Below are 16,618 nucleotides of genomic sequence, written 5' to 3' on the forward strand. Positions count from 1 at the left end.
GGAGGCTGCTGGGAGAGCCCGTCCAGGAAGCAAGCAGAGGAGTCCCAACAGCTCCCACCGAAGCCTGCACCTGGGAGAGGGTGTGAGCAGCCGAGGGCAGGACTGCTAAGCCCACCAAGTGCAAGGGTGCGAGGCAGGAGCTAAAAACGTGTTCTGCCCTTGGGCGATCAGAGGACGCTGCTGCCTCAAGCACACAGGATGAGGAGCGAGTTCTTGGGTTTAACGGCGCATTAGGTTCAGGAGAGGAAGAGCCTGGGGATCAGGTAGACAGACATGAATGGAAATTAGTTCTCAGGTCCAGAGGAGGGCATGGAGTTGATTGCGGCGGTTTAGGTACTGCTGGCCCAGAGCTGAAGCCCTAAGGAAGGGTGCGGTCAAAGTATGATCTGAATGCTTCCTCTACTGCTACTAGATTCACCTGGCTTGCCACATACAAATGCAGATTCCTAGATCCCAACCCCACCCTATTAAATCAGACACTCTGCCCCTGTGGCCAGGGAATTTGCATTTTTAACAAGCACTCCAGGGGAGTCTTATGCAGACTCCTGGTCTGCTGGGTCAAATGCAGAGCAGGACAGTATAAGGTCTACAAAGAGGACCCATGACCTGGCAATGAGAAGGGCTCTGCTAGCCCTACGTGAATAGTTCATCAAGGAAAACAAAAAACAGACTGTATGGGGGTTAAGAAATATTCTTATGGCCAGGGAGTATTGTTATTTTAAGAAAGTAGGCAGTGGAGGTGAGAACTGTGGTAGGGCACCTATAGAATAACCTGGCTACCACTGTTTTGTTTAATGCAGCTTAATATTTGGAATAGCTTTAGAACTTCTTTTTAGGCAGGGACTAAAGAATCATCTAGAAGATGCTAAAGACAGAGGGAAAAAGAAGGAGAGAAATTGCAGGTGGATACAGATAAGGCTGCAAGATGCAGAGGGAGCAGGTGACAAGCACAGGGCAGGGGGTCGATAGTACATTAGTTCCTAAAGGCGTTTCCAAGTGAGGGCAGGGTGTGAGCAGCAGGTGGGAAACACATACACATATAGTACTTCTCAGCTCAATTATTATCAAGAAACAGCAGCAGAAATCAATTATTGCATTTCTGGTGAGGGCCTGTCATGGCTGAGTGGGCCAGATGGCTCTAAAGAGTGGTGATGTGGATGTGAGCACAAGAGCCATGACCCTGGTACAGCCTGATTTAAAGTTCAGGCTTGCTTTCAGACCCTAGGTCCTGCCTCTGGTTCGCCCTCTTACTGACACTGCTCATCTTATGGATGAGTGGCAGATAAGTTATAAAATATGTTCATCTCTGAGGTGTCAATTTGGCTCAACTAAAGAGGTATCTACTTAAAAGTCAAGAGCAACATGACTTTAAAACTCAAGGGATGTGATATATTTGCAGGCAGAGATCGACAATAGTATGTTCTCAAAGACTGACAACAATGCGCACTGAGAGTCATTAAGTATTTCTCAACTCAATTACTTTCAAACAGTGAAGCTAGGACAGTGACAGGATCATGTAGGGGGTTTTCAGACCTCACATGACAACTGCTCACTCCCCACGTCCCCACACTCCTCTCCACATGACTCTGACAGGCTTCTCTGGTCAAGAGCCACTTCTGTGAAGAAAATGTCTCAGAACCAAAGTATTTTGAGCAATTTTATTATTTTTAATTGAATAAAGCTGATATCACTACTTCTTTTACAGTTTCTATAAATCAATGTTTCTCAGATGAAAATCTAATCATGACACAATCACTTTTCCTCTGTCACACAAATACTTTTAAAAGGACTTTCACTATGGGCAGTGCTTAATACTACCACCTATATTTTATTAATTATGATAATAATAACAATGTTTATATTTGAATGAAATTTTAGTTCATAAAGGCACTCTGTTTATTATCTTGTATTATTTTTTTAAAGTGTATTTAAAAATTGTGGTCATATTTTCCAAGATATCTTATTAATTAGGGAATGGAAAGCATATATATGTGTATCATTCCTCATACAAAATAAGACTTCTCTAATTAGCTTTGTAAATATAAATTGTACTCCATCCTAAGGGCATTTCAAGGTATTGGCCTTGGATAATAATCCCAAGAACTTCTGCATATAAACCATTCACCTTTTTCTCACGTAGAAGACAATATTCACTGGTGTCAGCCAGTGAATGATCGTTTTAGAATGGCTCCTGGGTGCCAGGCTCAGGGTGCACATTCCGCAATGTCTACAGCAAGGGACTGGAGTTTAACATGGCCCTGGCCATCTGCTCTAGTGGCCCAAACTGAAAGGACAGATTATAATCAATAAGCCCACGGGAACAGGACTGGAGAGTGGCTCGTTGTACTGAGATGTCTGTCCTGGCTTTACCCCTGTAAGACTGGCCTCTCAGGACCTCTCCGCTTGACCAGCCTCCTGTCTTCAGATTCGGTCAGATCCGAATGCTGACTATGCTTTGGGATGGGGTTTTATAACAACCTCATATCATCACCAGGGTTTTGTTTGGAGCCAGAGGCTGGAAGAGTACGTCAGTGCTTGCTTCCGCCTTGCCTTTATTCCAGCACCCTGGGATTATTTCTGCCCAAGTTTCTCTCCCCCATGGTAAGTTCCTTGGAAAGGTGGAGCTGTTAATTTCCACTTTGGGTTTTCCCTTTTCCCTGCCATACTAAGCTTTGCACAAAGTTGTGCACTATTTAAATGCCTACTAACATTAATAACTACTATTCTAAGGAAAATACTTTTACTTAATATATTTTAATTTATTTTTAAATTTATTTGATATTAGTTAATATCAAGAGTATCTTCAAATTTTCCTCTAGGTCCAACACTTGCAAATGGTTTATTTGTACTAAAATTCATTTTCTTGGTTCAAAATTTACTGACAGAAATGATTAAAAGATCCAAGGTACAAAGAGATGTGAGTAAACACTGTTCCATTGGATATTGTCTATACCAGCCAAATAATTTACAGGATTAGTTATCTTGTACAATAGTGAACGAGTTCCATTAGTCAGAGCAGTTAATGTGAAATGTGGCAAGGGCACCATGACATGGGAATGCTTGTTCATATAGTCCATTAAGGACAAGTTCCTCTTTCCAATGACTGTGTAAATCTTGGCAAAGTCAATGGGGTGAATACTTAAGTGGTTCCCTGTTCTCATTTTTTAAAAAGTGTATTTGACTACACTTTTATAACAAATACATTGTGTGTGTTGGGGGGAGCAGATATGAGCTGAGAGCAAATAGGTAGTAAACCCCCCCACATCTCCCTTGAGCGTATTAAACTTGGCATTTGCAGGTCAAGAATCATTCTTTCTTAAGAGAAATGTTACATATTTTTCCCATTATTTCTTCAAAGGAAATCCTTGGATAAAGTGTGACAATATTTTTATTTATCTGTCACTATAAGAAGTTTGAGCAACATTCCTTTTGGTAGCATCCAGGATTATAATTCAAAATAGATGTTTACAGACGTCACAAGACTGGGTGAGTTTACAAGCCTACTAAATCTGTAAGTCCCTGAAGCTTAGGGCTCTCCTTTCACAGTCTAATGTACCTTATTGGCACTTGACCCTGCTGGAGAAGATGTCTACTATTAAACCCAGTTGTCCACCTTCTTAATTCTTAACATTGTCCCAGAATATATACATATACACATATATATGTAACAGATAGATACATCTCACTACCTGCCTTCAAACTAATTAGGTAGATCCATAAACCAAAACCAAAAATTAACATTTTCAATAATAGAACCAAAAGTTTCATTCATAAATCCTATTCCACAATAGGAATTTATTTGGGGGATGTTATGGGACAAGAAAATATTTTTTAAAAATTAAATGAAAACTATAGAGAATATGATATTCTAACTGGAAAAATCATGAAATAAACATTTACACAATGCACTGAGTTACTATTTCAGGCATACATTTCTACATTTTGTCTATGTTTTAAAATCTTTATACTAGTTAGCGACCAAACCAAAACAGAAACAACTTTTTCTCACACACAGAGCCCTTCAGGCCCTTCAAACATAAGTAGATTTGTATTTAATAAAGGGAACGCTTTCAGCTACAATGCCGTGAACCGGCTAAGGCTGAATTTCAGTTTCATCAGGAGCCCATCCTTTAAATAGCAAATGATGGACTAACTGGATCTTTCCACTGGATCTTTTTCTCAGTCTCTTTCCTGTGTCTCAGGCTCCCTACTGTAGCCGTACCCCTTGTGTGACGCAGACAGCCCTGAGACAACTGGGATGCCGAGCCGTAACCAAGCTCATCAACCTCTCGCCCAGCTCACTCGCCCCGCAGGGGGGCAAGAAAACAACCCAACAAATGACCCTCAGGAGTCCACCCCCGAAGCCAACAATCTCCTGACCCCAGTCCCCTCCGGGCCGCACTGGCGAAAACAACCACGAGCCAAGCTGCAGCGTGTAACTATAAAGCCCACGCAACACGAAAGCTATGCGCGACAGGAGAAACCCAAGGAGGGCCTGCCTTGTGACATCGCAGGTACAGTCTGGGAGGTCCGCGTCGGCACCGCTGTCCTCCGCCATCCTCAGGGCACACGGCGCTTCGGCCACCACCATGAAGCTCCCACTGGCCAAAGTGAGTTCTGCGGAGCAAAAGGCTAAATCCTCCGTGCGGATAAAAGCTTCCCCTTGTCTGTGTTTGCAAGTATGAAAATGCTCACTCTAGACAAATGTTGGTAAGTCTCTGCCTGATAATATGACACTGAGCAGTGACAAGTGGTCATGCTTCTAAATAAAACCTACATTCATGACCATGTGCCAGGCCTGATCTCCTGGAATGCAGGCCACGGGTGTGAGCAGGGGAAAGGCTCAGGGTAATCTGCAAGGAGGGGAGGCTCTGGTCTAAAGACAGAAGGGGATCGAAAATAAGGCCGCTGCAGACACGCCGTCGCTCTGCCAGGACCCGCAGCTCTTCTCGTGGGCTATGTGGTAACTTGGAAAGGATATTTGAAAAACATAAATCATCCAAATGCAAGCAAACAAAACCTCCACAAGTACAGCCAAGTGCAGTAGCAAAGAGCAGCAACTTCTCTTTTCTGCAGTTTCCTCGGCCGGCTAAGTGGTGTGAGTAGGAGACCCAGGGGTGTGGGAAGGTGGGATGGAAAAGGCATTCCGTGGGAGAGTGCTCGGGCCGGCCTTTGAACAGGCTACTGAAGCATGAAAGGTAATGTAGAAATATTATTCTGCACTTACGTATTCAAAGCCTTTGTCCTTTGAAGAAATAATGATATAATGTGATAAAAGTAACATGTTTATTTTAAGATGATTTTTAAAATTATCTGATCATTTGCTTGGTGGAATTTCAGGTAACTTTTTTTTTCTTTTGTGAATTTCAAGACCTTCCAAATTTTCTGCACTGGTTCTATATTAATTTCAATAATTTAAGCTTTAAAAGAAAATAAACTCCCAAATTATTAATTACTGATAATTTAATACAATGCTGGCAGCTTTAAATCCTTTTTGGATTAAGGTATGGAAACACATAAATAAATTAGAAATAAGTAAATAAATAAATTCATAAATAACATTTGCTAAATTCTTTTTAAAAGGCCTACATAATAAATTGCAAGTAAAATAAAACAAGTCATTAGGTTCTGGTTGTGTGAGACGATTTCTTTTAAAAGAGAAACACACTTTCTTTGTAAGAGAAGCAAACCTGTCTTTTACATAAGAAATGTACTCCAGAATACTTAGTTATAAATAAATTAGTTTTCAAACCTTTCTACTTAGAGATAGTCTACTGTGATTTTTAAAATAAAACAGCCACTCCTCTGGGAAATTATTTTTTATAACTTCCCAGGAATAAAAACATGTACGCTTTGGTTAAAGGAATATATTGGTCACGAATCCATAACAGGAGGCATGTTATTGCAACAGAGCCAATAACTTGCATCTGACATTCCTAGATCCTCAGATGGGAAATGTTCAATAGTGCACTGTCCATTATAAGAAGCACAGAACAACTAATGCTAACAGGCAGATTTCCTGTCAGTCCCGAGCTCTAGAAAAGTGGCTGTGTGGCTTTTTGCATAGGGTTCACTGACCAAATGAAAGCCAGCATCCTTGAAGACAGTTTTCTAGAATTAAAGTGATGACTGCTTCTTATGTTGACTCTTGATGAAAACCAAGGGCTCAGGAACGCTTTCAATTGCCTGAGCCAGTGATGACCAATAGCACTTTCTGGGATGATGGAAATATTCTGTATCTGCAGTGTCCAGGCATAGCCACCCTCCTCCTGTGGTTACTGAACACTGGAAATGTGGCCAGTACAACGGACTATAATGAAAATTAAACTCTAATTTAATTGTATTCCATTTCAGTAAACTTAAATAGCCGTGTGTTGCTAGTGACTGCTGTAGTCGACTGAGCAGGTCTGGAAAGTATGAAAAGGATACTAGAATATTATTCATTGAGCTCTGAGAGTGAGAAAATTTCATTATCCTAAAGTACTGATAATGCCTGGTTACAGTTTACAAATTCAGTGCAAAAACCCATCTATTTTGTACTCAGAATGGTCTAAGTTAATCCACTGGTGACAGGAAGCTGACTCGCAACTATGCATTCTACTTGTATGTAGCAGTAGAATTAGCATCAGCGAATCCTCTCTCTCTCTCTCTTTCCCCCCTTACCGTTCTCTTTATTTATTTATTTTTATTAAATTTATTGGGGTGAATGTGGTTAATAAGATTATATGGGTTTCAAGTATAGATTTTCTCTTTTTCTAAATTTCTGTTATCCGTGATCTGTATGTTGCATTGTGTGCCCGCCACCCAAATCTCTCTTTTCTCTCTTTTCCATGTGTTTGTTAGCTGGGAAGCTATTGACCTGGAAATAAGATCATCTTCAAAAACAGCCTTTCCGTTCCCACAAGAGCACCCAAACATGTAGAAATGTCAAAAGGCATAACTAGGCTATGCTCTGTTATAATGAATCAGTGTGAAAAATCATTGGAAGAGGGAGGAGAGGTGAGTGGGACTGAATCATGGAAACTATTTCAGTTGCCAGGTCATGCTGGAAGATGGGTGTGGGAGACGGCCCTTTAGTCTGCACCCAAGTGAAGCTCCGATAAACAGGGAAATAAAAGCACATGTGATGGAGGGTCATTTAGGAAAGGCTTCAGGAGACTATGAACACTGTGTAGCACTAAAAACTCCAGGACACCTCAATGGTCAACACAGCATCCGGTCTACTTCGGAAGGAGGCAGTTAGAAACGGACAACATACACACAAAAGTCTCTCAAGGGAGTTACATCTCTGTGTGATGAGACTCCTCAAAAGCAGAAACTTAGGAGCATTTTAGTGACTGCGGGGCAAAGTATGCAAACCTTAGAACTTGCTCATTGATTCAAGTTTACTAATTGGTTTTGTTTTGGGAAAAATAGACTAAATAACATGTAGAAAATTTCCCCTTGATAACGCTCTTATAGGAAATGTTTTCAAAATTAACATATGGAACTGCCATGCCCATATGCACACGGCATTCAAAAGGCACTACTTCCTGTCCACTGTTACACGGCATGGCCAAGGCAAGGAGCCCAGGTGACAAAGGTAGAGGGACTGAGAAGTACAGACTGGCAGTTACAGGATAATCACGGGGATGGAAGTTACAGCACAGGGAAAATAGTCAACAACATTGTGATAACTATGTATGGTGCCAGGTGGGTACTGGAAATACTGAGGCGCACTCTGTAAAGTACATGATTGTCTAACCACGATGCTGTACACCTGAAACTAATACAAAATCATATTGAATGTAAAAAATATATATATATATGTATTTACTTTTGATTAAATAATTTAAAAAATAGCATATTGGGAGATAGCTCTAAAATGGCCATGAATCAGAAGCCTTTGTTACATTCCAAGTCTCCTGACTGCCATAAAGAACATCCATTCAAGTATTCATTCATTCATTCATTCGAGTATTTATTGTGCCCTAACTTCACAGTGAACAGAGTGGACAAAGATCCCTGCCCTCATGGAGCCTATATTCCAATATGAAGCCAAGTTCACCTAACATAAAGCATCCAGTCAGTCATTTCCTCTTTTTATATCAAATACCACAGTGCCTCATTCAATCAAATCAGACCTTTACATGCCAGTAAAGACCCTTAGGTATTTCAGTTTTGACTTCTGTCTTTCTAACTCACCCTGCCCTTCCGCAACAGAACTGAATGTAATATTCCTACCAGATATGAGCAGACCCTTAGTTGTTAAAGCTACGCACAAAATCACAATCAAGCGGTGGGCTGTTTTTACAACTAAGCAGAGGCAACAACTAGATTTACTCCTTGCTAACCAGAAATCCAGTAGGAAAGTGATAAACTTTTTTTTTTTTTTTTGGCTACTGCAAACCAGTTTCACTTCCTTCCTCAGAAACAGCTGAATAGCCAAGAAGGCCTGAAATACAGAATTTTTTCCTGAAAATGAATTTTGATTGGATATGACCTTCTCTTAGTAGTGTCAGCTAATTGCAGACACTACTAAATTTATGAAATAAGGAGAATTTTAAAGTTAATGAAAGTGACATTTATGAGAAAAGTGTGAACAAAAATGGTGGGATAAAGAACACAGAGAGATGTGTTGGATTAGCTTTAGCGGAAAGGAAAGGCGGCCTGACTGCTCTAAAATTCTTCGCACACGTGTCCTGTCTGCCAGGAGAGGCCCTTTGTACCTGGCTGCCATGAGGTCCAGCAGATGCTGCCACCGGTCGTTGACCTTTCCAAGCTTGTATTCGATCTCGGAGGCCTTGCTTTCGTGGCTGGCTCTAGCAAGCCGCTCTCCCATTTGCTGGAGCTGTATTTTGTTCTCTTGGGCGATGGCAATTTCCTCTTGATAATCCTGCAGAATAAATAGCAGTCACAGAGGTCAGAAAGCATGTTCTTGATCCATGCAGCCTGGCTTGACTAGTAACACGATCACTGCAGCTTTCTACTCCTTGGAAGTAGTTCCCGCATGAGGGAGACCAGTGAATATCGGTTCATGTGCGCAAGACTGAATGCAACCTATTATTTTCAGTACATATGCAGAGTCTACACTGAATTTTTATATAGGTACTTTTAAAGAAAATGGGGGGTGCTTTCTGTTTACATAAAATAGGTATTAAAAAACCAAAAGTATATACATATATACAAAAGACAAACCTGAAGGATTTTAATGCTGGGAAATTATACTTTATTGCTATAACCACTAATATGATGTTATACGAATTTAGAATCAGTCGTCATAAAAATAGCTGCTAAGGGGCTTATAAGATGTGTGCATGTGTGTGTGTGTATGCAATCAACATATATGTATTTGTGTGTGTGTTGATTGTTATTTGGGCAGAATGTTTTAAGAGTACCTTTATTTTAAAGAGACATCCTCTATAATATGCCAATATTTTATAACATAAATCAATGGCAAATTAAATCTCAAGAATAACAACCACTAGTCTTAGAGCATCAGTGGGTCTCAAACTTCCTTCATTTACCCAGTTCTGCACTAGCTCCTCTTAAGATTGGTGTGAATGATTGTGAATGAGGAGAGCTGGCCTCACAAGGCCTCTCTGCAAGAGACAGGCCACTAAATGATAGAATTAAAAGTGACCATGGAACGTATGTTCCCTCCACCTGTACCTGCACTCCCTGACCAATGACTCTGCTGTTCTCTTCCATAGTGACAAGACCCAATTGTTCAAATCAAATTTTTCATTTTTGACTTAAGCTTCTGTAATGCAGCAAATATTTTTCTCAGCAACACAATATATGAAGACAGGTATTATAGGAGCATAAACATTGTAATCTCTTGCTCTAAAGTTAGTGTGGTAACAGGGCTACCCTCTCAAGTCAGTTACCTGAGCACAAAGACCCCCCAAGATGAGAGGAGCCAGTGAAATTTTACTCTATCCCAGTATCAAGTGCTATCCTCAGGCCGGTACCCCACCTACCCTCCTCTTTATATTTCTTCAACACAGTGGGATTCAAAGGCCAATACATTGGATGTACTTACTAATAGGTACAATATTTCAGCATAAGTTTGATATAATTTTATTGAGAAATATTTATTTCAAACAAATTACTCTAAGCCTGAAATACTGTTTATAGCAAAATAATGCTCTTGGACTATCTTTTAGATTAAAATGTTTTTAAGTGTTAATGTCAGTAGACACCAATATCGTGGTTACAGTCTATTAATTGTTTTTTCCTATGTCGCCAAAATTACCAGGCCTCGGTGCTAGTTTCCTTTACAAAAGAGACAGCACAAGAGGCAAGCTCAAAAAGACTTATTTTTAAATCCCATAACTTATTTTATATACAAAATAGTAGAGTTAATATTTTAAAGATGATTTGTACCATTGTGCCAAATAGTGTAACAAAATTAACTGTGAAAAATTAAAGTCTTTCTAAATTTTATATTATGACTGTATTTTGTTCAAGAGCAAGTTTTTTCCATACCCCCAAACTATGCACCTTAAATTTCATGAAGAAAATCAATAAAAATATAGGTACACTTAGCCAAAATTTATTCTATAGCAAACCAGTATAATACCTACAGCACATTAATCATGTCTAGTGGAACATTCCCTGATGCACAGAAACTAGCAAGGTGCAGAGCTGTTAGCAGATGCTTACATGAAATCTATATCAGAAGGCTTGGGGAGGGGGCAGGAGTGGGGTGGTGGGGGCCAACGGGGGGTGGGGGGAGAGGACATCTGTAATATTTTCAACAATAAAGACTAAACCTATTTTTAAAAAAAGAAAAAAGAAACAGATTCAAAGATACAGAGAACAGATGGTTGCCAGATGGGAGGGGGGTTAGAGGGCTGGGTTAAAAAGGTAAGGGGATTAAGAAGTAGAGATTGGCAGTTACAGAATAGTCACGGGGATATGAAGTACAGCATAGAAAATATAGTCAATAATATTCCAATAACTGTGTATGGTGCCAGCTGGGTACTTGAAATATCTAGGGGAACACTTTGTAAAGTATATGATTGTCTAACCACTATGCTGTACACCTGAAACCAATACAGAATAATATTGAATGTAAACAGTAATTTAAAAATAAAATTTTAAATTAAAAAAACACACAAAAATAATAAAATATTCTCTGTATTTTTAGAGTGAAGGAGGCCTTCCCATGCAAGTTTATTTTATATTGAAAATAGAAAACATTCATAATAGAGTACTCCTTTGCCAGGAAAGTAATCATGAGCAAGGCCACCTGAGCACCTATTCCAAGTTTGCCTAAACACTAGGAGGGGGCAACCGATGGAGTCAGGCGTCCCATACCTTCTTGAGCTTCTCTATCATTTCTTCAATGAGGATGTCTCCGTTCTGGGAAACCTTGCTTTCCATCTGGGTCAGCCATTCGCAGAGCTCCTTGTTCCTCTCGCTGAAGACGGCCCACTCGTTCAGCCTCTCACCGACCTGCTGCCGCCTTAGGGAGAGCTGGAGCGGTGAAAGGAGAGAGGATGCAAGAGGATGATTAGAGTGGGGCTCGCACCCTGCGGCAAACAGCCACTAAGCTCTGCTGGGGGGACTAAGATTAACAACCGTGCGTCTCCTCAGGTACTGTTCCCTGCCGTGGAGGCCCAGGAACACTGCTCTTCAGCAACATTTCACAAAAGGATCTACTGTTGAATACAAGTGGGAGACGTGGACCCTGTACTTCCCTCCTGAGGAGCCACGGGCACAGTCACTTATTACAGATGCCGACAATCCAGCTTCACACTACAGTTGGTTTGGTGTAGATATAATACAGGATCTATGTCCTTTTACTAAAAAGGTCAAAATTTTCTTTGAGGCAGAAAAGTATAGAACAGACAAAGAGCATTGAGTTTACCCGGGGTGGTTACTGGTAGGCATGGAAAAGGCTAAGGACACAGGCTAAAAGTTTTGGAGACAATTTTCACCTATGTTAAGCGATTCTAAGTCCACGCTGAAGATACGAGTACATTCCCTCCTTCTGGGTCCCCTTTCCTCTAGAGCTCTGATGGCAGAACGTACAGTATACTGGAGCCCCAAGGTTTTCAATTTTCTGGTGAGTATGATTTTTTATTTTTCATCCACAGAGTCAGGAGTGTGGCTGATAGTTTTTGTTAACGATGTCCAAGCTAAAACTATATTCCAATTCCCAACTGGAACTTCTCAAAGCAACTATTTTCCAAGAAAGCAGTAGAAACTGCTGCCTTTGAGACTTAAGATTAACAGCTTCTCCCTTCCTCTTCCCCCAAATCTTGGCCATGGGCAAGAGTGAATTCTAGAGCTTTTCTCAACAACATTTGCAGGAAAGGTGACCACATAATAGAAAAATACTATTCCTTTGAGAGGGAGGTATTACTATCCCCATTCAACAGCCAGGGAGAGAAAAGGTTACACACATTTGAGGCATTTGTTTATAGTAGTATGAGGTAGGACCAGCAAAGCTGAAGTCTTTGACACAGGTTGTAATATAACATTATGATCAAATATCCAGACATAGCCAAGTTTCAAAACAGTCTTCATCACTTACTAATGATATGATCAGGGCCAGGTACTCATCTTCTCTAAGCCTTACTTTCTTCATCTGTACATTAATTTCTCACTGATTCCAAAATTCATTCAACAAATGTTTATTGTCTATGAGCATGGTGATGACCAGAGGAAAAGCAGGATGGAAAGGTAGAAGAGGGCATGGAGAGATAAGTGGTGATGGAAGGAGACTGGACTTGAGGTGGTGAACACACAATACAATATACAGATGATGTATTATACAATTGTACACTTGAAACCTATATAATTTTATTAACCACTGTCAGCCCTATAAATTCAATAAAAAATGTTTATCGTTTACAATAAACAAGTGTCTACTATGTACTAAGCATTGTCCTATGTACTGGAATACAGTAGGCTCAGAATATACAAACGATAAAATAATTTAGGAAAGTGACCAGTAAACACTAAAGACTTAACAAAAGCTGCTCATTAATATACAACTACTGCTCCAGGGCTTCATTGAATTTTTCATTTTTTCTCCTTGGCATTCATGCATTCTGTCTCCACTGAGCAGCTAGAGTATGTGTCTCTAGTGTTTATCAGCACCGGATGTGGTGCTGTTATTGGCTTGCACAGAGCAAGGGCTGAGAGAGAAACAGGTAGGCTCCAAGCACTGGTTGCAAGTTGGCGCCAGAAAGCTTTTCAAAAGGTTTAATTCATAACGGGGACTGCATTTTCCTAATATTTAGGCTGCGTGATAAGGAAATGCTAACATCTCTTTCCTTGGGTTCAGTTGAAACCCTCAAATTTATCAGCTTAGCACTCACATTTTCTCAAAGGTACAAACACACCGTGGTGCCAACAGCTGACAAGTGCTGGCTCAGCCTCCAGAGAGGCAGCTGAACAGGAAATACATTGCTTTCAACTTCAAATATTTTTACCATGACAATCTGAAAAACACCGAGCTAGTACTATGATGATATATTTATATCTCCACTAGAATTACACACAGATCCACAAAGCAAAACAGGAATAAAAGCAAGTGTGCGCTAAGGCTGCAGTGTCGCAGCAAAGCATTTGGGGAGTTGATTTGAAAACAGTGCTTTTCTATGTTAACTCTTCTCTGCCACGTCTACTTACGGCGCGTCTCCCGCGTCCTCCCCGAGTCCCGGTGAGTCCAGCCTTCTCAGCAGCAGCTCGCTGGAATCGGAACAGACTGCTTGCTCTTTACAGAGGAGTAGTGTCATTTAAACACGTCTGTAACTTTGAAAATGAGACGTAGACACTAGCTCGTTTCCTTTTGTGGTTTCATACTTGATAGAATTTCTCCGGAAACACTAACTCAAGAACTCGTAACTAATCTATATTCCTCCTTACAGTTAAATCTGGCACCTTTGGTATGTATGACCCATGGCTAAACTCTCGCTGACTTAAATAACTATTTTAGACTGAAGTAATGTGAGATAAGTATGCTTTAGCTTCATGCCTTAAGACATTTGATACAGAAAGCTTCTAGAAACACTATACAACCTGCTTCCTCTTTTTTCTTTAAGTCATGGGTGCAAGGTATTAATCTTTTCATGGCACATTATGATCAACAGCAGCTTTCCAAATGCATTTACAGACTGTCTATATACAGGGTGGGGCAAAAGGAGGTTTACAGGTGTTTGTATGGAAAATAATACAATAATTAATAAACAATAGTACATGAATAAGCTGTGTTTCATGTACTCACAACTGTAAGCCTACTTTTGCCTCACCTTGTATTAAGTCAGGTGAGCAATTTTACAACTTGTTCCAGCTTTATTGAGATATAATTGACATAGTGTAAGTTTCAGGTATACAGTGTGATGATATATGACACATTTATATAATGAGAAATGATTACCACCAGATTAGTTCGCACATCTGTCACCTCACTTAATTACCTTTAGGGCCCCAGAATGTGTGCATTTTATAACTGGAAATTTGTACCTTTTGAACCTCATAGTATTTTTACACAGTACTAATTTTCCTTTTTTAAAAGTATAGCATGTATTCGTAGGAAACTGGTGACACATTTACCAAGTGTGCTCCAGAATTCTCCTCTTGCTCATGACCCGAGACATGTCTGGGTTTTAATCTAAACACACAGAGAGAAATTTACCTACCAACACGTTTCTTATTGATGTTAAATGAACCAAGAGTCTACAGCCTCTTAAACTCTGATATTTCCTGAAGCATGAACAGAAGCAGTGCTCAGGCTGGAGGAAGCGGGGGCGGGAGAGGAGCTCCCCACGGCAGCGCAGCTGGCCTGGCAGGGGGCACAGAGAGGCTCCTTCTCAAATGTCCCCTCCTGACCCTCCCAACACCGCTTCCCCAGGCAGGTCCTCTGCTCTGACCCGCTGCCCGTTTTCAAGCTGCAACCTTGTCCGAGACACCTGCTCGCACCCTCCACGCCGATGTGTAGCCTCCACGCCCCCCTCAGTTGAAAACTCATTCATCTTCCACCAGCACTTTCTCAGTGTCGCCACCCGCGCTCGCTCAGCGTGCTGACACCTTCCCACAGCGTCCGAACTCGTTCATGCCCAGTTTTTCCTCACTGTACAGGCTCCTCCGATTTTAGTCCCAGCTCAATCGTGAACTTGCTAACAGCGACATCTACTATGTCACAATGGTTACTGACGTATTCACTGAACACGTATGTGGCACAGCCTGTGATGTGCCAGGTAAGGCAACCAGGTAGGGGAAGGAACATGACAGACGTAGCTCTGCTTCCTGGAGGGTATGGTCTCAAGGCCAAGGTCAGGGCCTGTTCTTCCCTCGCGGGCCTTTCGTCAGGGCTATTCCTTTTGCCTCGCATGTCTTCTCATTGCCTTTCCACCAATCTCTCCTTTCATTTCCAAATCAAAACGCAATCTTGGATCTCTTCCAAGGTATCGCACACATAGAAGGTGCTTATAAATGAAGGAAGTATGACTAAAAATGCCACAGACCTTGAATTCGTAAAAATAACCATGATAAATCAACAGTAACAATTAACGTGCCATGTACAGAGCCAGCTCCACAGTATTATCTAAAATTGCACATAAAACAATGGTTTTCATACGTTTAAGAAAGAAACAGACCACTGACATCTACCTAGCAAAACCACAACCGTGAACCACAAAACTGTGTTTCCTCTTAAAAACATTATGCCAGCCAGTGAAAGAGAGAGCAAGTCCAGTTTGAATGCATCTCACATACAATGGTAAGACATAATTTGTCTTCATTTGAAATATTTTCTTATTGAATTTATTGGGGTGACACTAATTCACAAAACCGTACAGGTTTCAAGTGTACAACTCTACAAAACATCATCTGCCCACTGCATTGTGTACCCATCGCCCAAAGTTCATCTGAAATACTTCTGTAATAACAGATTTCTTCCTCAGTGTACACTATGAGTTACGGGACGGGTCCAAATGTGGGCCACACTACTTGACATTTCAAATCATTTCCCAGTTTCCCACATTTATGATCTAGTGCTGCATCCAGAACTCATCTTACCTGGTGGCATAGTTCCTCCCACTGCCTCTGAAGAAGCTCCAGCCGTTCGTTCAGGATGGAGATGTCATCGGCACTGATGCAGGTGCAGAGGGTGTCCTTCAGTAACGTCAACTGTGCCAAGTCATCTGTCCAGCTCCCCACCGCATTTTCCAATTCCTAGATTAAAAAAACAACAACACACACACACAAACAAGCAAACTTGGATACCCATGCACATCCTCAACAATTCCTGAAGTGTATTCAAAATCCCTTCTTGATGCAATTACCTTTCCACTCCACTCTGTTTGAACATCTAACTTGGTATATAGATATTTTCTTCCTACATAATTTTACAATTCGCCAAGTTCTGATAAAATATCTGGTTGCTTACAAAATCTTTCTACCATCTACTTATCATTTCATTGTTTCAGATTATCTTTTCTAAGTTGAAGTTGCATTATCTCATTGATCTTTACTTTTAAACTGACTGCATAAACCCCTAGCCCATTCTCTTTTTTGTTCCAAGATACTAATCATGTTAATAAAATATTTTTAAAAAAACTTCAAACTCCTAGATTGAACTTTCATCTTCAAACAGTACGAACTGTTACATTCTGTGATA

The 16,618-nt window shown here is 40.7% G+C and overlaps 1 protein-coding gene across 5 annotated transcripts in view; it reads right to left on the reverse strand.

Moving 5' to 3' along the window:
* SYNE1 (spectrin repeat containing nuclear envelope protein 1) overlaps positions 1 to 16,618 on the reverse strand; it is a 357,645-nt gene that overhangs the window by 40,306 nt on the left and 300,721 nt on the right. For 3 of the 5 annotated variants that reach the window (XM_081140676.1, XM_081140675.1, XM_081140674.1), the window contains 3 exons: positions 16,018 to 16,173; positions 11,305 to 11,463; positions 8,709 to 8,875 (listed from right to left, as the gene is read on the reverse strand). In XM_081140676.1, the coding sequence (XP_080996802.1) occupies positions 8,709 to 8,875; positions 11,305 to 11,463; positions 16,018 to 16,173 (482 nt within the window). Of the gene's footprint in view, positions 1 to 4,499; positions 4,648 to 8,708; positions 8,876 to 11,304; positions 11,464 to 16,017; positions 16,174 to 16,618 lie in introns of those variants that run through there. The other 2 variants (XM_081140677.1, XM_081140678.1) reach the window with 2 other exon arrangements.

This window comes from Miniopterus schreibersii (assembly GCF_964146895.1).
Source record: "Miniopterus schreibersii genome assembly, chromosome: 6".
Taxonomy (NCBI): Eukaryota; Metazoa; Chordata; class Mammalia; order Chiroptera; family Miniopteridae; genus Miniopterus; species Miniopterus schreibersii.